Source organism: Motacilla alba, chromosome 7, assembly GCF_015832195.1.
Source record: "Motacilla alba alba isolate MOTALB_02 chromosome 7, Motacilla_alba_V1.0_pri, whole genome shotgun sequence".
In the NCBI taxonomy this organism is placed as follows: Eukaryota; Metazoa; Chordata; class Aves; order Passeriformes; family Motacillidae; genus Motacilla; species Motacilla alba.
The window spans coordinates 2003742-2029764 of NC_052022.1; the positions used below are offsets into that span (position 1 = coordinate 2003742).

The following is a 26023-nucleotide window of genomic DNA, read 5'->3' on the forward strand; positions in this document are numbered from 1 at the left end:
AGGGTAAGACTTGGAAGAGACCAAATTCCAACTGGCAAACATCTCCCACCCAAGACAACGCCCCAGCCTTCCCATTTTTCCAATATTAAGGAATAATTTCACGCCTTAAACATCATTTAATCCTTGACAGACTGGGAGGTATCTGCAGGCAGCCAGAAATGTTGTGTTTTTATAGACACACGTGGAATTTTACACTCAATAACCTCCAAAGAAGCAGATTTGTTGGGAAAAAAAGTCAAAACCTAAGAACCAGGCCCCAAAATATATATATATATATATATATATATATATATATATATATATATATATATATATATATATATGCCCAATATATATAATTATAAATAAATAGATACATAATTTATACATAAATGTTTTTATATAAATTATTATAAATATTATATATATAATAATGTTATATATAATATATAAATGTATATTTCTATAGAGATTTATATTCTAAATAGAATATATAAATATTATAAGATATATAATATAATATAATATAATATAATATAATATAATATAATATAATATAATATAATATAATATAATATAATATAATATGATATAATGTGATATAATAATATAATATAATAAAATATAATAAATATAATATAATATAATATAATATAATAATATAGAATATAATAATATAGAATATAGAATAGAATATAGAAATAAATATATTTTAATATATGAATTATATACTGGATTTCAAATCCAATATATAATTTAGTGGGATTATGGCCTTTCCTAAAGCACAGAAACAGCCAGGATTTATCCAACCAGTGCTGAAATTAAAGATAAAAAATGAACATTTTTTCCATGAAAAACGGAGAGCCACAGGCATTCCTGCAGAGCAGAAGGAAAAGCCTCCAGGTGATGACCACAAGGACCTTTATTGATGAATTTAATCCAGTCAGGGCTGGATTTACACCCAGGTGTAAATCTGGTGTAGAGCTGGGAGCCAAAACCAGGCTCCTTCTCCATCTTTACGACCGTTCGTAAGACGGAAAAAAATCTTCAAAAAACAAATGTTAAAATAATGATAAAACATAAAATAAATGATAAAAAATAAACGATAATGAAAATAAATGACAGAAATCTTTACAAAATAAATGTTATCTCCAGAAGCTGCCCCAAGGAGCAGCAATTTTGTGGCTGGGATCATCTCCTGCCCCTGTTTGATAAATTTTTTGAGCTGGCAGAATTCCCTGAGCCTGGAATGGCTCCAGAGCCAGCACTGTGACAGCCTTGGCAGCCTTCTGGCCTCTCTTCAAAGGCTTGCAAGGGCAGGGTGGGGAAAACAGGGTGGGGAGAAAAGAAATAATCCCAATTTAATTATGACTAAAGCTGCAGAATCCCATCCAGGTGAAATCCTCCTGCTCTGTGCCACACGTACCTCCCGGGCCCGGAAAGCTGGGACAGCAATCCTTGGCACCACGAGGACCTGGGATGCTCCTCCTCACCCAGCTGGGGGAGTTTTCTGGTATTTTGATCCATTTTTGCTTTTTTTCTTGGTTATTTTGCTCCATTTTTTGTTATTTTTTGTTATTTTGCTCCAGGTTGGAGGTTCTGGGGCTGGGACAGGACAGGGAGATGGAGAAGCAGCTGTGTCCTCCCAATGCCCAAAAAAATTCCACATTTTCTTACTTCATTTGTGGTTTTTGGGCTCATCCATAATTTCTCTGTATTCTCCTTGCTCTCCTCATTATTCCTGGGAAATCTCAATGTTTTATCCCCTCCGTTAAGAAACAGTGAGAGGAAGGAGCAGAAATATCTTTACACTGAATTCTTACACTGAATTTTGCTCCATTTTTTGGTATTTTTTGTTATTTTGCTCCAGGTTGGAGGTTCTGGGGCTGGGACAGGACAGGGAGATGGAGAAGCAGCTGTGTCCTCCCAATGCCCAAAAAAATTCCACATTTTCTTACTTGATTTGTGGTTTTTTGGGCTCATCCATAATTTCATGTATTCTCCTTGCTCTCCTCATTATTCCTGGGAAATCTCAATGTTTTATCCCCTCCTTTAAGAAACAGTGAGAGGAAGGAGCAGAAATACCTTTACACTGAATTCTTACACTGAATTTTGCTCCATTTTTTGGTATTTTTTGTTATTTTGCTCCAGGTGGGAGGTTCTGGGGCTGGGACAGGACAGGGAGATGGAGGAGCGGCTGTGTTCTCCCAATGCCCAGAAAAATTCCACATTTTCTTACTTGATTCTGGGTTTTGGGTTCATCCATCATTTCTCTTTGGGCTAATCCATAATTTCTCTTTATTCTCCTTGCTCTCCTCATTATTCCTGGGAAATCTCAATGTTTTATCCCCTCCTTTATGAAACAGTGACAGGAAGGAGCAGAAATGAGGGGTGGAAGAGAAGGAAAACCCAAGATGAGCCTTGAGAGAGTACAAACCCCAGCAGAAATGTATTTTCAATGAATTCCTCAAGACCTCACTCCCACTGCCAAACAAAAAGCTCTCCTGGACTTCCCTGCAAATCCAGGAATCTTTTTGTGCTCCCCATTTCCAGTTTTTTTTCTGAGCTGCAAAAATTTTATCATTCCCTATTTTAAATTATTATTATTATTATTATTATTATTATTATTATTATTATTATTATTATTATTATTATTATTATTATTATTATTATTATTATTATTATTATTATGCCCCCCTCAGGTTTAGTGTTTCCCCTGACACCTCAGCAGGAAAAGAAAAAAAATGGAACATGGAATGAAGAGCAAAGATTGCTCTACAAAACACAGGAGCAGCTAGAGGTGCTGGACAAAGCTGCATCTACTTAAAAAATTATATTAAAAATATGTATATTAAATACATATATTAATAAAATATATATTAAAATATAAAAATATATGTAATATATAGCTGCATTTACTTAAAATATATATTAAAATACATATTAAACACATATTAATGAAATACATACTAAAAATATAAAATAAATTTAATATATAAGCTGCATTTACTTAAAGTATGTATTAAAAATATAAATACATATATTAATGAATTGCATAAAAAATAAAATCTAAAAAATATATTAGCTGCATTTACTTAAAAGATATGTTGAAATATATATTAAATACATATATTAATAAAATATATACTAAAATAAAATATTAAATATATATTTAATATATAAGCTGCATTTACTTAAAATATCTAATAAATATATATTAAATGCATATATTAATAAAATACATACTGAAATAAAATGTAAAATATATATTTAATATATAAGCTGCATTTACTTAAAATATATATTAAAATATATATTAACTACATATATTAATGAAATGGATATGAAAATAAAATATAACATATATATTTAATATATAAGCTGCATTTGCACTAAAAATATATTAAAATGTAATTTTAATCTATTTTATATAAATATGTATTATAGAGAAATAGATATCATTTCATATGTATATGCATATAATGTATATATTAATAAAATGTATCTAAAAATAAAATATAGAATAGATTATATATAGATATATTAGACTTATATATGAAATATATAAAATTATATATATATATATATATATAATTACTCATTGAAATGTCAGCTATTCCAACATTGAGAACTGTCCCAAATAACACTAACAAAGTGCTGAGCTGACCATAGACTGTGATAAAACTGTAAATAAACCCCCCAAAAAACCCTTTATTGGATATTTTGGATTGAACTGAAAGCAGCTGGTGCTTGAGTGATGACACTGCAGCGTTCTAGGAAATGTTTGAAAGCACAAAATGTGAAATTTGGAGTTCTCCACAATTCCCACACGGGGTAAGAACAAAATATTCTCACTCTTTGGAGACAATCTGGATCTGAACACACCAGACTTCTGCTCTTGGACCCCAGAGGCTTCCTGAAAAAATTCCGTCAGAACCACATCCCACTCACCTCCCACTGTAAAAGCCAGGCCTAATCCTGGGTTTAAAGAACAAACCCTGCTCTAGCTCGTCAGTCTTGGCTTAGCCAGGCCCGACACTGATGAGAAACCAGGACCCAGATGCTGCTGCTCCACGATCCCTTTGCTCACAGACCTCTGCCGACGCCGTGCTCTGCTTGTAAAAACGCTGAACGGGAGTTTCAGGGCTGCAGTTATCACAACAAATGTCCTGGAAAATATCCCTCTGTGCGGGGTGTCCGGCAGCACCGGGACATTTCCTCCCACGAGGGCTGAAAAGGGCTGGGTTTCCCATCCACTGTATAAAAATCCTGCAGAAACCCTCTACATTCTCACGAACATCATCACACTTTTCTCTTTTACTCTAAGAAATCCTCTGCACTCAAACAAACACCAGCACAGTTTTCTCTTTGGGATTTTACTTCTTAGAAATCCTCTACAATCCCACAAACACCATCACACTTCTCTGTTTGGGATTTTACTTATAGAAATCCTCTATAATCCCATAAATCTCACACTTTTCTGTTTGGGATTTTACTTCTTAGAAATCCTCTACAATCCCACAAACATCATCACACTTTTCTGTTTGGAATTTTAATTTTTAAAAATCCTCTACACTCCCACAAATGTCACACTTTCCCCTTTGGGATTTTTAGAAATCCTCTACATGTTGCCACACTTCTGTGTTTGGGATTTTGCTTTTTAGAAATCCTCTACAATCCCACAAACATTATCACACTTTTCTGTTTGGGATTTTACTTAGAAATCCTCTACAATCCCACAAATCTCACACTTCTGTGTTTGGGATTTTACTTCTTAGAAATCCTCTACAATCCCACAAATCTCACACTTTTCTCTTTGGGATTTTACTTCTTAGAAATCCCCTAGAATCCCACAAATCTCACACTTTTCTGTTTGGGATTTTACTTTTTAGAAATCCCCTAAAATCCCACACATCTCACACTTTTCTGTTTGGGATTTTATTTTTAGAAATCCTCTACAATCCCACAAACATCATCACACTTTTGTGTTTGGGATTTTACTTTTTAAGAATTCTCTACAATCCCACAAATGTCGTCACACTTTTCCCTTTGGGATTTTAATTCTTAGAAATCCTCTACAATCCCACAAACATTGTTATACTTTTCTGTTTGGGATTTTACTTTTAGAAATCCCCTACAATCCCACAAATGTTGTCACACTTTTCCCTTTGGGATTTTAATTCTTAGAAATCCTCTACAATCCCACAAACATCACCACAGTTTTTTCTTTGGGATTTTACTTTTAGAAATCCTCTACAATCCCACAAACATCATCACACTTTTCTGTTTGGGATTTTCCTTCTTAGAAATCCTCAACACTCCCACAAACATCATCACACTTTTGTGTTTGGGATTTTACTTTTTAAAAATTCTCTACAATCCCACAAATGTCGTCACACTTTTCTGTTTGGGATTTTAATTCTTAGAAATCCTCTACAATCCCACAAACACTGTTATACTTTTCTCTTTGGGATTTTACTTTTAGAAATCCTCTACAATCCCACATATCTCACACTTCTGTGTTTGGGATTTTACTTCTTAGAAATTCTCTACATTCCCACAGAAGTAGTCACACCACAAACCAAAAACCTTGGGGCAGGGCCAGGAGGAGCTGGGGGTGCGAGGAGCGGGAAGAGGCTTTGGGAAGGAGGCAGCAGCAGGGTGACAGCCCCAGGTGACACAAACCCCAGGGAATCCCATTTTCCCAGCCCCATTCCCCACAGCTGCCTGAGCAAACAGAGCCTGCCCTGAGCAGGAACTCGGGAGCAGCTCAGGCTCGGTGCTGTCACGGAGCTGAACTCCAGCTTGCCCCAAAACCGAGCCTGGCCTTTCCCTGCCGCTCCCAGCCCTTCCTGGGGAGCTGCCTCACATTCCGGACGTGTTTTGGGGCTGGCTCACCTGAAAATCCTAAAATGCAGCCCCAGCTGGAGGCAAAGCCCTGAGGGGTTCTGGCAGCACAGTTGGGGAAGGGTGGGGACTGTCCCAAAAACAACCCCCAATTTTGGGAGGCACAGGCTGCTGGGTTTGACCTGGTGACACTCCGGGAGAGCTGGGGACGGACTGGGGACAAGGCCTGGAGGGACAGGAGCCAGGGAATGGCTCCCACTGCCAGAGGGCAGGGATGGATGGGAGATTGGGAACTGGGAATCCTGGCTGGGGTGGGATTCCCAGAGAAGCTGTAGCTGCCCCTGGATCTCTGGCAGTGCCCAAGGCCAGGCTGGAGCAGCCTGGCACAGTGGGAGGTGTCCCTGCCATGGCAGGGGTGGCACGGGATGGGATTTAAGGTCCTTCCCAACCCAAACCTGGCTGGGATTCCGTGATTCTCCTCACGCAAAGAAAAAGCAGGAATTGGTGAGGGACAGAGCAATCAAACAGTTCAGGAGCTCAGAGATTTGGAAAAGCAATCCGCGTGGAAAGAGAAAATCCAGGAGGAGAGGCTGTGCCTCAGGAGAAGGGAATTCGGGAAGAACCAGGCCTGGAGCTCCACGAGGAGTAAGGAATTCTGACATTCCCACCCTGGACACTCACGTTTACCATAATTCCCATTTTAATGGGGATTTAATCCAGGAAAAGGCCTTGGGAGGGCCAAGGGAGGTCTGGAATGCCCATCCCTGGAGGTGTCCCAGAACTCTGGAGGTGGCACTCAGGGCTCTGGGCTGGGGACAGGGTGGGGACAGGCAGATGGGACTCCATGGGCTGAGAGAGCTTTCCCAAACCTTTTCCTGGGGTTCCATAACCTCTTTCCTTGCTTCTTTAATTTATTTTTTTGTGGGATTAGCCAGAAGGTGAAGGCAGAGTTGCCCAGTTGGAAGCTGGAGGTGAAATCCTGCATTTGAACCTCCATGCACAACAAAACACAACCAAATGAGCCACTCCAAACTCCTGGCTGCACATATATAATATATAATATATAATATAGTATTAATTATACATATTACAATTGTTATATTCTTATTATTTGTTAAATATTATAATTATATATAATACATATTATATACTATATAAAATATAGTATATATTATATATGTTATAGATAATTCTATATTCTAGATCTTTTCTAGATCTATATTACTGATACTGTATAACATATATAAGATAAATTATATATAATGTATATCACACCTTATATATGATGCACAATACATAATGTGTAACATATATGATATATAACATATAGTATACAATCACATACTGTAATTATTATATAATAATTATATACCATGAAATATACCATATACTATAGTATATATTATATATTACACATAGTATATAACATATATAAGATGTATTATACCTAATAATATATAATATATAACATTTAATGTATAATTATATACTAGAATTATTATTTAATCATTATAATAATTATATGCAATATATAGTATATATTATAGATAGTACATAACACATATAAGATACATTATATATAATGTATGATACCTTACATATATTGTACAATACATAATGTATAATATATATAATATATAACATATATTATACAATTATATACTATAATCATTATATAATAGTTATATAACATATAATATATTATATATATTATACATTATAGATAGTATATAACAGATATAAGATATATTATATATAATGTATAATATATAAGGTATAATATATAATATTTATATAATAATTATATAATTGTTATATAATAATTACTATATATTATACATTATAGATAGTATATAACAGATATAAGATATATTATATATTATATATAATAGATAACATTTAATATATTTTTATATAATTATTATATAATAATTATTATATAGTATATCATATACATTATAGATAGTACATAACATATATAGGATACATTATATATAACGTATAATACATAATGTATACTAGATAACATTTAATATATAATTATATACTATAATTATTATATAATAATTACTATATAGTATATAATATATATTATAGATAGTAAATAACAGACATAAGATATATGATATATAATGTATAATACCTAATGTATAATACATAACATTTAATATATAAATATATACTATAATAATTATATAATAATTATTATATAGTATATAGTATATATTATAGATAGTATATAACAGATATAAGATACATTATGTATTATACCTTATATATAATGTATCATATCTAACATATAAAATATATAATATATAACATATTTTCAGGTCTAACTGACTCATTTCAGAACTCCATCATCCTCTCCAACCCCCTTTACCTCCTTTTGCTCCCAGCCTCTCTTGGTAAGTGGAAACATCACTCACAACGCTTCCCCTTGCACCTCAAACCTTTCTGATGTGGTTTCAGTTTGCCCCCAGAGCCACTGGCTGGCTCCTGCTCCAGCGCCTGCAACTGGCTCTGTCACCCTGATCAGCCTTGCACCATGTGGAAAAAAAATAAAAGGAGAATTTCCACAAATGACTAAATAAAGTCATTTCCATAAATGACCAAAAAAGTTAATAATTAAATCACCCCGCTGAGGCCAGAATGAAGATGAAGCGGAGAGGGGTTAAGAGCTAAACCCCAGAAAACCATTTTAGAGAGAAACCTAGGGAAAAATCTAAAAATCTTATTTTTGCTCTATTATAAGAACAACAAAAAGAGTTTGAAAATAACTTAATTCCTGATCAGTGAAAGAAACAGCAAAATTTCCCAGCACCCTCTCTAGGGCCAGAAATGAACTTGAGAAAAGGATTGCTATGGAAAGGAGTAATTTCTTTTCCAACCTAAATTCACTTAGATAAGTTCACTTAAATGCAGATGATTAAATCATTCTGATCACTCCTTTTCTTATTCTGCCAATAAAAATAACGTTTCAATTTTCATTTTTTCCCATGGTATTCCACAAAGAGCATGGAAGAAATATTCCCATAGTGGAGAAGGCTGCAAGTCACCATCAAAAAGGGATTTAAAGTGGAAAGGTAACTCTGAACACTGATAAAATCAGAACAGGATTTTCACAATGACCTTAGAAACCTTCAAATATCCATAAAAATATCCATATTTATATGGATATATATCCATAAAAACTGAACTGGTTTCCCATGGACCAGATTAGCAGAGAAACAGAGATTAAATTCTTTTTTTTTAAGAGGAATTAATACAGGTGATGTGACCAATGAGGTTTTAATCACTCTAGGTTAATTTTCTTTGCTCAGGGCTCATTAATCAGGGTTTCTCTGAAAGGAGCTACACGTTAAATATTTTTGCTAAATGGATCCAAAGATTGCTTGGTTTTATTTCATCTTTTCTAATCCCCTCCTATTTCCTTTGAATAAATAAATTAGCAGAGTTTCACAGCAAAATACAGCAATTTTCAAAGGACTCCTAAATAATTCGTTTTCTTCTAGGAAACGAAAAATAACTTTCAAGATGGGCTTTTAAGAAATCCCAGAATGGTTTGGGGTTAAAACTGAATTAATTCCAACCTCCTGCCACGGGCAGGGACACCTTCCCCCAGCCCAGAGCCTGAAATCCTCTTTTGCTGCATTTTAGAGAAAACAGAGAAAATCTGAAAAAAAAACAGAAAAAAATTGAGAAAACGGAATTGTTACACTTCAAGAGGAGATGCCTAATTCAGGCAAAATCTTGGAAATCTCTTGCAATCGTGTCAGTGGGAGCAATCTTTGAAAGCTGATTTAAAAAAATCTGATTACTAAATTAATTCATCTAATTTCTAATTAATTTATCTAATTTCTAATTAATTAATCTAGTTTCTAAGCTCAGCACAGCCTGGGCAGTGGGGTGGAATTCTGAATTCTGGTATTTCTGGGCAGAAATATCCAAAATCACCTTCAGAAAGGATCACAGCCAGTCCCAGCACCACCTCGAGGCGCTGTTTGCATCAAGGCCTTTCCCGGCCTGTTATAAATTGAATTTTTTCCCAATTCCCCACTGGTTTTTTTGGAACAGGCCATGGAGTCAGGGAAATCCCAGAGGATCTCTTGGCCACCACCACCTGGAGGAGCTGGGAGATCCAAGAATTCCCTCAGCTGGAGGAGCAACCCCATGGCTCCGATGTTTTCTGGGCAGGACAGGGATGTGGAGGAAGAAGGAGATGGATGGAGTGGAATAAAGGGGGGAAAGGAATCAGAGGGCAGGGGAATACTTCCAAAAGTGCCCTTTTATAATCAGGAAAACACACAGGGTTTGATTTATGTCTCCCATGCTGTCTCTCCTATCGCTGTACTCAGGTTTATAATTTCCAATATTGGCTCCTGCTGTTAAAAGAAAAGCTAATAAAATCAAGCTCAGGGTAGATTTTATTACCACACTCGTGGTTGAAGGATTTTTTTTTCTTGTTGTTGGGGTTTTTTTTTCCTGTTTTTTTTTTAAGCTGGATCAGTTTTCTTACCAAGTTCATCCCTGCAGTGCTGGAGGCAGAGAAAGCCACAACCCCCAAGCCACAACACCTGGGAAACGCAACACTGGGGGTGAGAAATCATCACCTGCCCCACACCAAAGCCCAGCTAATGACTCCCACACAACAATCAAAACCATTAAAAAGGGAGTTTTTTCCTCCTTTGAGGTGGCAACCACAGGATGAAAGCCCAGAATTGTCAGCAGCATCCCCAAGAGAAGGGGGCTCATTAATCCCACAGCAGCTCCTGGCACAGTTTGGGGACAAACAAAGGGACTCTGTCTGGAATCCCCTCAGAATCGATTCCTGAGAAACTCCTGAGTGCCAAGGAGACACAAAGCTGGCATTTTGCAATTTTCCCAGCCCGCTGAAGAAAGCAGGGTGGCTGATTCCATGGCCTGGAGCCAGGGGAATTACTGAGGATTCCACACCTGGAGGTCACCACTTGGCACATGGAACCCCCTTTTCACACAAATCCCAGCTCATTTGAAGCCCAGTTTTTAATTGGGGATCACTTCAGACAAATGTGTGGGGTTTATTTAGAAACAAGGAGAAAGTAATGAGAATTCAAGAAGAATTGTTTCCTTCTGTGCACTGGAAGACACCACAGAGTTGTTTTATGTGGAGTAAAACAGGGTTTAATGCTCACTTCAGGGTTTCATGTGGAGTAAAACTGGGTTTAATGCTCACTTCAGGGTTTTATGTGAAGTAAAACTGGGTTTAATGCTCACTTCAGGGTTTCATGTGGAGTAAAACTGGGTTTAATGCTCACTTCAGGGTTTCATGTGGGCTAAAACTGGGTTTAATGCTCACTTCAGGGTTTTATGTGGAGTAAAACTGGGTTTAATGCTCACTTCAGGGTTTCATGCGGAGTAAAACTGGGTTTAATGCTCACTTCAGGGTTTTATGTGGGGTAAAACTGGGTTTAATGCTCACTTCAGGGTTTCATGCGGAGTAAAACTGGGTTTAATGCTCACTTCAGGGTTTTATGTGGAGTAAAACTGGGTTTAATGCTCACTTCAGGCAAACAACTGCTTGGGCCTGGCCTGGAGAAAACCCCACACATTAAAATAAACAGCTTCTCTACTTCTTGATGACAGAGACAATAACCAAGCCCATGCTCCACATCAATTCCCGACACTTCAAGAGAGCAGAAGCTGCAGATTAAAGAACGTGAAAAGCCTTTGGAGGAGAGCTAATCCCCGGGGAAAGACTGCTTTGGGTTCAAATGTGGAACCACGTTTTGAAGTGAAGGAGATCAATAAAAAAGCCTTTTCTCAAAGCAGAGTTACCCAGCTAAAAGAACACACGTTTGGTTGGGTTTTAAAGTGATGAAAGCAGAGGGGAAAATGTGTTGAGATTAACAGAAACCTAAAAGAAAGCATCAGCACATTCAAGCAGGATTGTGCTGGAACTGTTCTGGGTTTTTTTTTTTTCCAGGAGCTGCCATACTTGGATTTATGGCCAAAACTCTAATTTAAACATGGGCTGAAGCCTTACACTTGCTACAAGTTAATTAAAAAAAAAAAAAAAGCTTAAACCTCTCATATTCTCAGATGTCTCCTCTAATTTCCCAGTCTCCTTCCAGGCACTTGCTGAGGCCCATTTGCCCTTGGCAACTTCCAAGGAATTCTCCTGGTCCTTCCTTTGCTCTGAAATAAATTTCACTGCAAACACATTGGCTGGGTCTCACTCTATCACAGAATAAAAATCTCCTAGAATTTCATTTCTGGAAAAGACTTGCCAAATTTTCCAAACAAAAAAAAAAAAAAAATTGTGGTGCTGGTTTGGTTTGGGTTTTTTCCCTGCCCTCCAAAAAAATAAGCAGGGCCACATTTAAAATATTTTAATTGCCCCAATTTGCTCCCATGCCCATAATATAAATTAAGGCCTGGAATTCACAAATGGAATCCCCAAATACTTCCAAAAGTGCCCTTTTGTAAGCAGGAAAATACACAGGGTTTGATTTATGTCTCCTATGCCGTCCCTCCCATCACTGCACTGAGGTCTGTCATTTCCAAATACTGGTTCCTGCTGTTAAAAGAAAAAGGAATAAAATCAAGTTCAGGGTATGTTTTATTACCATTCCTGCTGGCACGCTAAAATCTGCATCCAGTGTCACAGTTCTTGGCCTTTTCAAGTCTGTTTCCATGTCAGGAGCTTAATGAGCAGAAAACCAAACAAGAGCTCCAAAGATCAATGTCATTCAACAAAACCTTTTGCCTTTTTTGTTGAACATTCTTGAGAAGACAACGATGACAGATTGGATGTCAAGACCTTCTCAATTTTTTTCTAACTATTTAATTTTTTTTTTTAAACTCTTAAAAATAAGCTTGGCTGCTCAGAGCTCATGCAATGTGAAAGCCAAAGCCCTGGAATAAAAAATGCACTTGGCTTTCATCTGAGGTTTATTTAGCAACTCTTGTTTCTTATTTCACGGGACTAATCAGATTTTATTTATAGAAACACCCTTTTTTATTAAGTTAATGTAAACATTGAGGTGTTTTATTGTGGCAATTTCTCTAAGACAGCAAATATGGAGCTGACACAATCCAATCTGAGTGCAGCAAGCCCTGCCTTTGGAATTCCCTTCCCAGCATCACTCCTGGCTGCTGTTTACTTTTGGGAAATCCCTGCCCCAGCCCGAGCCCTGCTCTGCACTGATCCATAACCCACAGATGAGCCTCCATGTGCCACGGAAAATGGAATACAATCCAAACAACCCTTTGCTGCTTTTCCAGAGAGCCAATTTCTCAGCACTGAAGTCACAGGGGGAAACAGGATCTTAAGGTTTTGAGTTGTTACAAGCCTGAGCAATTAAATCTCACACAAAAAAACACATTAATGCGTGGCCTAAGAGTTGCTGAGGTGAGGAAAGATTAATAACCCAGGTATTTAACATCCTGATATAGCTACAGGCACAGGGAAATTTCTCTGCCCGGTGCACTTGGGGGATTGCATGGAAAAGGATATTCACAGCCTCAGGCTTTCCCATTAAAACAGAAAACAACAATTGCAGCTTTCTAAACCACTGGGCACTGCAGCGACAGGTCAGGCTCTGGCAGGGAGGGGTTTGGGGCTTTCATGCACACCCAAAATGCAGCCAAGCACAACTGGCCAATCCTTCCCATTCCAGTCAACAGAGAGGCTGAAAAAGCCCCTCAACTCCAGTGGAATCACTCCTGACACGAGTCATGAGCTCCACGGCATTCCTACACATCAATCCACCATCAGAAATTACTTCTGGGATTGGACCTTGGAGAGTGGAGCTGGTCTTGAGATCACAGAATATTCTGAGCTGGAAGGGACCTACCAGGATCATCAAGCCCAGCTTATAACTGAGTAACCCACAATGACATGATTGCTTTTTTAGAGGTATTAAGCAGAAATGCTTTTCAAGCACCGGATTTTATATCCACAAAAGGAATTTATGTTAAAAAAAAATAGGAAAAACATCACAGCAATGAATAAGTGCAAATTTCACATTCACCCTCTCAGCTGCTACCAGGATTCCCCAGGCACCTCGAAGTTTTCCATGCTGTAATCACACGAAATTCAGATCCCAGGCACACCCAGAGCTGGCAGGTCTGAGCAGCTCCCACCCCTCTCCCAGCTCAGCCTCCTGCCTGTACTCACAGGCCCTTCCCAGGGCTCCATCCGAGGGGCTGATCCCAATGGCCCCGGGACAGATCGAGCCTGGAGAGATGCCTGGAGAAGGCTGAGGCTGGACAGAGTCACAGAATACAGCAGAAGTTCATTCAAAGCATCTCCTCCATGGATCCACCTCGGGCAGCACCAGAGCCCAGCCAGGGCTGCAGCCAAGAGGAACCCAAATGGTCCCAAAATGCACGAGCGCTCCCGGGGTCTCTGCCTTGGCTCAGCTCTGCTCCATTTGCACCTTGCAGTTCATTGTCCAGTTCCAGCTTTAGCCCAGGCACTCCCACCCTGCTTGTTTTTCTCTCTGCAGCCCACGCTGTTGGTGCTCCTGGCCTGAGCTTTGGATCATTTGTCCTTGGTGCCCAGCTGGAGCAGGAATTGTTTTGTCTCCCTGCTCTGTGCAGAGAGCTCAGTAACACTTAAACATTATCCCTCTTACCCTAAAGCAGCACAGAACCTGAAAAATAGAAAAGCTAAACCTGAGGCATCAGGAGGGGAGGGAATTTCTGGTGAAGGGGCTCTGCCCCTCCTGGGAGCTCCACTCAAGGGAGTTGAACAACATTCAGGTGTGGGAGATGTGAGGGAATTTCTGCTGGATTTACGTGGTTTCTCCAAGGAAGTTTTCTATCAAACCCCGTGGAATAAATTCCTATTTATAGGAACATAAACAAATAATATAATTATAGGAATTTATTTAGGGAATCTGAGACATCTTGTTAAGAACAACAAAGATCCATCCTGGCCAACAGGAAGGGTCCAGAAACACAGAGAGAATCACACAGAGAGAAAAATTCATGCGAAAAGACACCCACAGGAAGTCACACGAAAGATACACACAACAAGACACCTAGAGACAGACACACACAGAGATGGGAATAAGGCACAGCAGGAAGCCACCAAGGGAATGGTGCTCCAGGAAACCCAGGCTAATCTCAGTGATGTGGAATAAAGATTGGAACCGTTAAGGAGGGAAAATCCACCTCAGAGCATCGAGCCAAAGTATTCCCAGCCACGGCCAGCACTGATCCACACAAAGCCCCACTGAGAAAAACACCCAGAGAAAGACAGGAAAACACACAAAGGCACAGAGACACACACAAAGAGACTCACACACAGAGTGAGACACACAGAAAAGCTCTCACTCATACACAGAAAGACTCAGAGAATGACACCCACACTCTGACTCTCACACACAGAAACACACACAGAAATCACACACAGAAAACACACACACACAGAGAAATCATGCACAGAAAACACACTCACACAGAAATCACACTCACACACAGAGAAATCATGCACAGAAAACACACTCACACACAGAGAAATCACACACACACAGAAATCACGCACAGAAATCACGCACAGAAATCACACTCACGCACCCAGAAATCACACTCACGCACCCAGAAATCATGCACAGAAATCACACTCACAGAAACCACACTCACACACACAGAAAACACACGCAGAGAAAAACACTCACAGAGAAATCACACGCAGACACACAGAAATCACACGCAGACACACAGAAATCACACGCAGACACACAGAAATCACACGCAGACACACAGAAATCACACGCAGACACACAGAAATCACACGCAGACACACAGAAATCACACGCAGACACACACACACATACAGAAATCACACAAACACACACAGAAATCACAGAGACAGAAATCACACAGAAACACACACAAAAATCACACACAGAGAAATCACAGAGACAGAAAAACCCTCATAGAAACAGTCACACACAGAAATCACACACAAACACACAGAGAAACAAACACAAAAATCATACACAGAAATCACACACATACAGAGAAAAACACTCATAGAAACAGTCACACACAAAAATCACACACACAGAAATCAGAGGAAGACACACACAAAAAGACCCCGTCACACAGAAAGACACCCACACACAGAAAAACTGACACACAGAGAAAAGACTCTGAAAGATTCACACTCAAACACACAGACCTCACACACCCCCAGAAAGGCTCCACACTCACAGAAACTCACACACACAGAGAAAGACTCCCGGAAAGACACACACAAAAATCACACCCACAAAGACAAACATACACAGGAAAAGGCTCCTCACAGAAAGATACTCACAAAAATCAAACACACAAAGAGGAAACACACAGGAAAAGGCACCACAGACCCCCAAAAAGATTCTACACACACAAAAACAGAAACACACACAGGAAAAGGCTCCACACAGCCCCAAAAATATTTTACACTCACACAGACTACACACAGATTCTACACACACAAGGACACACACAGAAACACACACAGAAATCACACCCACAAAGAGAAACACACACAGGAAAAGGCTCCACACACTCCCCAAAAAGATTCTACACTCACACAGACTACACACAGATTCTACACACACAGTGACACACAGAAATCACACCCATAAAGAGAAACACACACAGGAAAAGGCTCCACACAGCCCCAAATAGATTCCACACTCCCCCGCACACAGAAAAACACCCCATTCACACAACAAGACCCACACACACCCCAAAAAGCCTCCACATTCCAGAGAGACCCCAGCATCACCTGGGAGGGGGAGGAGGACCTGCATTCCAGGCTTTGTTTCCCTTTACCAACTCTTTTATCCAGTGACTGTGGCACATGAAACATCTGCATTCCCAGAGAGCACCAACGCCTCTGCTGAAGCAGAATAAAGCTCCCTGTTTCCAAGAGAGAGGTGGTTTTAAAGGTTGTTTCCCTCTCCTCCCTCTCCACAGCCCCAGGCAGCTTCCCACAGGTAGAGGAGGCCCCTGACAGCTGCTGTGAATTCCCTGCTATCAGTAAAGAATCCCAAAGACTGATTTTAGGGTCCCACTGGCCTTTCCTGGATTTCACTGCTATTTTAAGGGCTGCTTTCAAAACCTATCAGAGTTTTCATGGATTCAGGCACATGGCAGAGCTGGACAATCAATGTTTATCAGAGCAGATTGCTGAAGACACATGCAGGGAAAATGCATTTCACCGAATGAGTTCAGGCACTTCTGAGGCTGATTAACAATTAACCCTCCTCCAATCAGACTCAGAAGTTGATTAACCACTGCATCCTTGGTGCAGAAAGGAAACTCAGGTAAAGAAACCCAAATAAACAAGAGTTTAAAATTCTCCCAGAAGACAATAACCCATTGGCAGGAGCACAGTTGTCAGAAAAATCCTGAAGGGATTTCCCCTTATCTCCTTTTCCAGAGAAGAAATCCCATATCCCCCACACAAACCCATGTTTTACGTGCACCTACATTACACCTTCCTGCAGTAGTAAAATGAGTAAACCTGAAACTTTCAAAGGAACTTTACTGCTCATTTTATAGATTTCCCTTTGATGAGCTGCCATTCCAGCAGGCAATCTCAGTTTTTGTACCTTTGCTGCTTCTCCACCCATTTCCAGGCTGGCTGTGGGAACAGCAGGAGCTGGGAATTTGCCAGGCATCTCCCATCAGGAATCCTCCCAGCAGGGAGCCAAATCCCACAGGGACTGGGTCCAAATCCATCATGGAGAGAAATGAAACACGACGGGAATAAGGCACAGCAGGAAGCCACCACGGGAATGGCGCTCCAGGAAACCCAGGCTAATTTTAGTGACGTGGAATAAAAATTGGAATTGTTAAGGTTGGAAAATCCCTCTCAGAGCATCGAGTCCAACCATTCCCAGCACTGCCCCATGTCCCCAAGTGCCACATCCACAGGGGCTGTGAAATCCCTGCAGGGATGGGGACTCCACCTGAGCACCTTTTCCATGAAGGAATGTTTCCAATATCCAATTTAAACCTTTCCTGGTGAAGTTTGAGGCTGTTCCCTCTGCTCCTGTCCCTGTTCCCTGGCAGCAAAGCCCAGTCTGGGGCTGTCCCCTCCTGGCAGGGAATTCCAGAGAGGGAAAAGATCCCTGAGGATCCTCCTTTGCTCCAGGCTGAGCCCCTTCCCAGCTCTCCCGTCTGCTCCTCACAAGATTTGTGCTTTTTGGATTGCTTTATCCCATATTAATACAGAAATAAATTAATTTTGCTTCAGCCAGGAGAGCTGGACCTCCTCCTTCAGTAGCTCCAAATAAATCAATTTTCTGCAGGTCTGAACTTTGAGTTTCCAGTGGGGCAGCACCTTTAAAAACAAAGACAATCCCAAAATTATCCCCTTCCCATGGAGGGAGCATTCTCCATCTAGGGATTTTGGAACAGATCCCAGTCCAGCTGTTCCTCTCTCTAGAAATCAGGTGCTGAGCCTGGCCAAAGAAATGTAAATCCTGAATCAAATTATCTGGCAAGGTACATGAAGAAAACATCAAAAAGCTACAAGCAAGTGGAGGGAGGAAAATGAAAGACACTTGCCACAATCCACACAATTCCAATTCCTGCCTTTGTTTGGGGGGATAATCAAATCCTGCAGGTGCTCAGAACAAAACTCCTTGATTTAAACCCTAGTTTCAAATGGAAATACATCAGAGCTTTACTTCACAGTTGCAAAGTTTATTATTTTTCAGATTTCTTCTGCAGAACAACCTGCAATGAGCTCCATTCTGGTGGAGGACAAACTCCTCATCTGCCTACCTAATCTGACTGCTGGTAATTAATTTTTAACAGTTTTATACTCAGCTTTGACATAAATTCTAAACAATTTTTCAATCCATAGACACAGACATATATTTACACTTACAGCTGGTTTTCAGGGTTGTTCTGCCTTGGAAAAAAAAAACCCTGAGGTGTCCAAACTCCAGAAAATGTCCTTGGAGACTTGAATTCATTGATGAACACCCTTGGTGTGCCAGCGGAAGCACAATTAGGGACAACCTCGGGATTTTGAAGGCTGGGTGGATGCACTGTGGACACCCCAGAGGTGCCCAGCGGATGATTTTTGGCAGCACAGATGATTTTTGGAGGGAGGAGGAAGAGTTCCCTCTCCTTTCTTTGCCTGGGGCAGCCCTGAGAGGAGGACTGGGGAATGAATTCAGCGATTGCTCTGGTGTGAAACAAGCAGCACTAAAACACGACCCTGGTGGCAAAGCCCAAATGCTCCAGCTGAAATCTCACTTTCACCCGATAAACCCCAGAGGAAACTGAAGCGGCTTTACAGCAACACCTGGGCTGAAAGCAGCGCTCGAAAGATTTCTTTTTTTCTGCTTTTCTGTGTAAGTAAGAGACAGGAACAGCTCAAGAGCTGCGCTGCGGCTGCTTTTAGCTGTGTTGACTCTAAAAGTGTCTGAAGTGCCAAGTTTCAGGTTTCACCTCCCGCATGTGCCCGGACTTGTGGTTTAGCACATTATCCCCAAGCGCTGCAGCCTTTTTTCATGGAAGCACCGCAGGAAAAAACGGGGCAGCGCAGTGGCAGGGAAGGCAAAGCATTCCCTCCCCGGCCACCGTGCATTATCTCACAATAACCCATACATTCATCGCTTCACCAACCGATCACATTGCTCAGGCACAGCAAACCCCTCTCAAAGGCACGGGGGAAAAAGGAATAAATAAAGCACAAAGCGATTTAAATGTGAATTGCAGCATCAACCCCTCACCTGCTACACACGGGGAGACAGTCCATGATCTTATCTGGGGGTGGTTAACCACAGGCGAGGTTGTAAACACGGATTTAACCAGTTAAGACAATCCTGACAACGCAGAGAAGATCTCAGCTCCCTTTATTTTGGCAGCTAAGCACACAAGTAAAAATTCCTTTGGCAACAAAACGTTCTTTTTAAGAGAGTTTATCGTGTAATTGCTTCACTGTGGTGGTTAAACAACTCAAAAAAGCCACATCGGGAAATATATTTTTCATAAATATATATAATATTTACTAATAAAGAAATATTGTTTTCCATAAATATATATAATATTCACTAATAAAGAAATATATTTTTCATAAATATATATAACATTTACTGATAAAGAAATATATTTTTCATAAATATATATAATAATTACTAATAAAGAAATATATTTTTCATAAATATATATAACATTTACTGATAAAGAAATATATTTTTCATAAATATATATATAATAATTACTAATAAAGAAATATATTTTTCATAAATATATATAATATTTACTGATAAAGAAATATATTTTTCATAAATATATATAACATTTACTGATAAAGAAATATATTTTTCATAAATATATATAATATTTACTAATAAAGAAATATATTTTTCATAAATATAATATTTACTAATAAAGAAATATATTTTTCATAAATATATATAACATTTACTGATAAAGAAATATGTTTTTCATAAATATATATCATATTTACTAATAAATATATATTATCTATAGAAATAATATATTTAATATATAATATACTTTTATATTTTTATTACATACTTTAAGATACTTTCTATATTTTAATGAAGATACACAATTCTATTTTTATACTTTTATATACCTTTTCTATTTTTAATAAATATATACTTTGCACTTAGCTGGGTATTAACTGAGAAGAAAAAAATTGGTTTCTATCCACACAGAATAAAAGAAACTTTCTGTGGGAAGAGAGCTACAAATTGGACTTTCTCCCCCCTCACAGAGGCAACACCACATTTTTGGCATTATTAAAGAAAATGGGGCTATGGGTTTAAAATCCCCAAACCCTAGAAAATGACATTTTCTATTCTGAAAAGTCATCAAGCATCCACAGAGCTCCACAACTGAAGCACCCAGGTGGAATATTAACACCATGAATAAAATCAGATGAAAAAAAGCAGATTGGCAATATTATGTACAACAAGTCTGAGTGATTACCCAGAGAGAGCCTGAAATATCCTGGATTTTTGGATTGACCACAACCTGATAACCAGCTGGAACAACCCCACAGCTCATCCTTCCCAAGACCCCCAGGCCCTCAGGTCAACCCCAAACCCAATTTTGCCCCTCATTCCCAAATTCTCCTCTCAGAGCTGTCCCAGAGCTAAAGCAGGGCTGCCCCAAGCAAGGAAAGGAGAGGAAACTCTTCCTCCTCCTCCCTCCGTGCTGCCAAAAATCATCTGTTTGGCACCTCTGGATTGTCCACCCAGCGTTCAAAATCCCAGGATTGTCCCTAATTGTGCTTCCCCTGGCACACAAAGGGTGTTCATCAATGAATTCAAGTTTCCAAGGACATTTTCTGGGGTTGGGACACCACAGGACAGGTTTTTTCCCAAGGCAGAACAACCCTGAAAACCAGCTGCAAGTGTAAATATGTGCCTGTGTCTATAGATTGAAAAATTGTTTAAAATTCATGTAAAAATTGAAGATAAAATCTATCCACTCTGTTGGGATATTGGGACACGAGAGAGATGATGGGCTTTGGACCTGGTTAGCATAAGAGATTTGATAGACAAAATGCCTTGGCAACAGCAAACAGAACTGTGAGAATTAAATCAAGATTGCAAGAAGATCAAACCAGACTGGTTTACCAGAAAAAGAAAATGTCATTAAACTCTGCGAGCAAGAGATGTTTAACATGCCTAAGTTTGTGTTTGTGATTTTAACCCAATCATTGCAGTAACCATTACTAGTCTCCCCAAAACAGGGTATAAGCATTGGCAGTCCACGATAAATTTGGATTCTGGTCACCTGTCAGTCCTTCCCTGTCTTCATCACTGACACCACTCAGCCTCAAAATCCCAGGGCTGTCCCTAATTGTGCTTCCCCTGGCACACAAAGGGTGTTCCTCAATAAATTCACGTCTCCAAGGACATTTTCTGGGGTCTGGACACCACAGGACTGGTTTGTTTCAAGGCAGAACAACCCCTAAAACCAGCTCAGAGTGGCCCTGGTCCTTCCTGGCTCTCTGCTCCCACTCCTGAGATATTCCTGCACGGATTTTACAGAGCTCTGACTTCAGCTGCTGACCTGAGGTTAAAACCTGAGCCTCGCTGCAGCTCTTGGGGCATTTTTTTTTATGAAATTCAGGCATCAGAGGAGCTGCTGTTTGCCCTGGGCTTTTTGAAAAAGAAGGGAAAACACAGCTCCTTTCAATCCCAGGCTCATTCTGTCATCCAGCTTTTGGGGAGGCACCGTCCCACCCTACAGCTGCAGTTCCTGAAGGCTTGAAAGGCCTTTTGCAAGGAAGGGGTGAGAATTGGAGGTTTGAAAACCCGAGAGTAGCCTAAATACAAAGCAAGAGGTTTGGGTGATCAGTTATTATGGGATAATGATATTCCATTGCAGAATGCACTTGAAAAAATTATTTAGAATTAAAAAAAAGCAAAGGCAGTTTAATAAGTGAAGCAAAGGCAGTCACTCATCCTCTCCCACCAGCACATCAATGCCTGACCATTCCCTGAGTAAAAACCCTCTTTGGAAAGACCAAATCCTTAGGTTTTATTGCTGAGGAAGACATGCTAAGGAATGGAAATGAAGTGGAAGATGCCTTTGATCAGATCAGATCTGCTGTCCCAGCTGGCTCCAGTCGATGCACAGAACCAAACTCTGATGCTGAAAGACAAATCCTGCTCCTTTCATATGTTACATAACCCAGCAGAAATGCATTCAGAGTATCTGATGTGACTTCAGTTACCCCGTGTGCCTTTTGGTGAAGAGAAGAAGAGGAAAGAAACTTCTCTGTATCAAAAATCCACATCTCATTATTATCCTTTTTCAGAGCTTGTCCTTGGTGGGCTCACTAAGCTCTGCCAGGGAAAAATAAATCCTGTGGCATTGAAACACATGAACAAAGGCCTCTCCTGGGAATTTTAAGTGATATATTCCTCTCTACCTCTGAAATGTGGCTTCAAACCACAGCAAACAATGCTTTGCCACCGGCCAACCACCATTTGTCAAACCAGCAGGGCATTTCTGAGTCAGGGCTGGTCAGGAAAGGGAGTCAAGGCTACTCCAGCATTCCCTGGGGAATTCACAATGGCTCAGGAACTGAGGCTCCCGGTCCTGGCAGGTGGGTGGGAGGGATGAATAAAAGTGAGGAGTTGGTTCAAAACAATCACTGCCACAGCCAGGAGTGATTGCAGAGAAGGGACACAAACAAGAAAAGCAAAGGAGCCGTGGTTTGATTCTCTACAAGACAAATCCATTGATAATATAAACTGCTATGTCCTGATTCTGAAAATCTAATCGGTTTGGTCACAATATCCTGAGCTGGAAGGGACCCACAAGGACCATCCTGCACCTCTCCCACGAGGAAAGGCTGAGGGAGTTGGGAAGGCTCAGCCTGGAGAGGAGAAGCTCTGGGGTGACCTCACTGTGGCCTTGCAGCACCTGAAGGAGCTGCAGGAAAGATGGAGAGAGATGATTTCCATGGGATGGAGGGACAGGACACTGGGAATCCACTGCCAGAGGGCAGGGATGGATGGGAGATTGGGAAGACATTCCTGGCTGGGAGGGTGGGGAGGGGCTGGGCTGGACTTCCCAGAGAAGCTGTGGCTGCCCCTGGATCCCTGGAAGTGTCCAAGGCCAGGCTGAGCAATCTGAGACAGTGGAATTGATGTCTTGGGAATTTGCCCTGGAGCAGAGGCTGGGCAGAGTCACAGAATACAGCAGGGATTTATTCAAAGCATCTCCTCCATGGATCCACCTCGGGCAGCACAAGAGCCCAGCCAGGGCTGCCGCCAAGAGGAACCCAAATGGTCCCAAAATGCACGAGCGCTCCCGGGGTCTCTGCCTTGGCTCAGCTCTGCTCCATTTGCACCTTGCAGTTCATTGTCCAGTTCCAGCTTTAGCCCAGGCACTCCCACCCTGCTTGTTTTTCTCTCTGCAGCCCACGCTGTTGGTGCTCCTGGCCTGAGCTTTGGATCATTTGTCCTTGGTGCCCAGCTGGAGCAGGAATTGTTTTGTCTCCCTGCTCTGTGCACAGAGCTCAGCAGCGCTGAATGTGAAGCTCAGAGCTGCACACTAAAGCTGCACAGAGGCTGAAACATAAACCTGAGGCATCAGAAGGTGTCCCTGCCCATGGCAGGGGTGGGATGGGATCATCTTTAAGGTCCCTTCCAGCCCAGGCCACTCCTGGGTGGTGAATGCCCCAAATTCCAGTTTGATTTAGCACAGAGTTCACAGAGCCTGGGGCACTCGAGGGAGGCAATGACAGCCCTTCATCTCTGCCTCCTGGAGGAAACAAAATGCAGATTTTAGCTCAATTAGCAGGATGGTTCAACCAAAACCTTACTACTCTGCGTATTTTGTCCACCTGTAGTAGAGAGTGCAGGTCAGAGGACACTCACAGCCCTGCACCCCAAATCCCTCATTTCCTGTAACCAGTGAAGGAGAAATCCTGCCTGGCTCCACACATCACTCTCCTGGTCTAATTGGACTGTAATTATTAACTTCACTTATTGCTTCACAGAAAAGAGATTTTCAAGTCTGTGCAGATCAGCTGTAAATCTGCAGCTCTTTGATACCTCCTGAATATTTTAAACACCTATTTGAAGGTTTTCTCCACTAGAGATCATGGGTGCCAGTGTCAAGTTTTCAGCCGTGGTTTCACAAATCTCCCCGAATGTGAGAATTATTACAGGGAAGGAAATATGTTTTTTCGTTTGAAGAAATGAAGCCAAAAAGTAAATTCTGAAATGTTACAGAGACAGTTTATACATAGATATATAAATTAAAAATTAAAAAAATATATGTATATGTATACACATATACATACACACAAATAAATAAAAGCTGAAATAAAGAAATAAGAAAATGAAACATACAAACCCACAGCAAAAGTCCTTATAGATAGTCCTTTATATATATAGATATATAAATAAAAATCTGTTTTTTCATTTGAAGAAATGAAGCCAAAAAGTAAATTCTGAAATGTTACAGAGACAGTTTATATATAGATATATAAATAAAAATTATATATATGTGTATATATATACACATATATATACACAAACAAATAAATAAAAGCTGAAATAAAGAAACAAGAAAATGAAACGTAAAAACCCACAGCAAAAGTCCTTCCTGGAACAGAAAGAATTTTCCCCTCCTGCGCTGTGGATTTTCAGTGTTATCAGACTAGATTGACATCAGGCAGTGTCGCAATAATCTCAGAAAAATAAAATAATTACGAGGAACAGAAAGCAGCCCCAGGCTGGAACGAACTCTGCACAGGGAGGCTCCTCAGCCCTTACACCCACATGTTGTTCTAAAGACTGATATCCCAGAGGAGCAGCTGCAGTGCCAGCATCTCCTGGGTTTCCTTGGACATTCTGCTTCCTTGCCTTCTGCAGAATCTCTGTTGGTCTTATTGATAAACTTGGAATTCATTTTTATATGTTTCTATCAACACCCTCTGATTTTACTCTACATCCACGGGAGGCAGATGAGCTGCCCTGAACCTTTCCAAAGAGAGAGGTACCAGTGTAATCTTAATTTTTGGGGTTTTGATGCGTAGGCTTAGTTTTAAAGCATGGGCACAGGAGCTGCCCTGGGAGCAAACTCCAATTTTGGAGCAGCCACGTTCTTCTCCTGGACAGCTGGGATCCAGCAGCTGCTGATGAAACAGCCAAGGAGGGGATTATCCCACAGGTGGGAATCACGGGAACAAGGATGAGCCTGGGAAGATGCTTCATTTCTCCAGCCAGGCACAACAGATGGAGACAGTGAACTTCCAAGGGAAAAACAACGATCCCAGCCAGAAAACAGTGCTGGGACCTGAGCATGCACCTGATGCTCTGAACGTAAAAGCCAAGGAAAAGCCATGAAAAACATAAAAACCCACAGCAGAAGTCCTTCCTGAAACAGAAAGAATTTTTCCCATCTGTGCTGTGGGTTTGGAATGTTATCAGACAAACCACAGACAAAGAGACTTTGGTGTGTCCAGCCTGGGGAAAAGACTGAGGGGAGGGAGACTCATCCCAGCCTGGAGCCTCCTCCAGGGGCAGCTCCCATCTCTGTGGACCAGGGAACACCTGGAGCTGAGCCAGGGCAGATTTAGGATGGGTTTTAGGGCAAGGCTCTTCCCCCAGAGGGTGCTGGCACTGCCCAGGCTCCCCAGGGAATGGGCACATTCCCAAGAGCTCCAGGAGCGTTGGGACAGCGCTGCCAGGGA

At 40.4% G+C, this 26023-nt stretch overlaps 1 protein-coding gene across 3 annotated transcripts in view; it reads right to left on the reverse strand.

Moving 5' to 3' along the window:
* Positions 1-26023, reverse strand: part of LYPD6B (LY6/PLAUR domain containing 6B) — a 47299-nt gene that overhangs the window by 15631 nt on the left and 5645 nt on the right. Inside the window, exon 1 of one of the 3 annotated variants that reach the window (XM_038143555.1) lies at positions 8207-8335. The exons of 1 other annotated variant lie outside the window; for it this stretch is intronic. Coding sequence is in view for 1 of the 2 variants with exons in the window: in XM_038143554.1 (XP_037999482.1) it covers positions 8207-8245 (39 nt within the window). In the remaining variant the exon portion in view is untranslated. Of the gene's footprint in view, positions 1-8206; positions 8336-26023 lie in introns of those variants that run through there. One more of the 3 variants, XM_038143554.1, reaches the window with a different exon arrangement.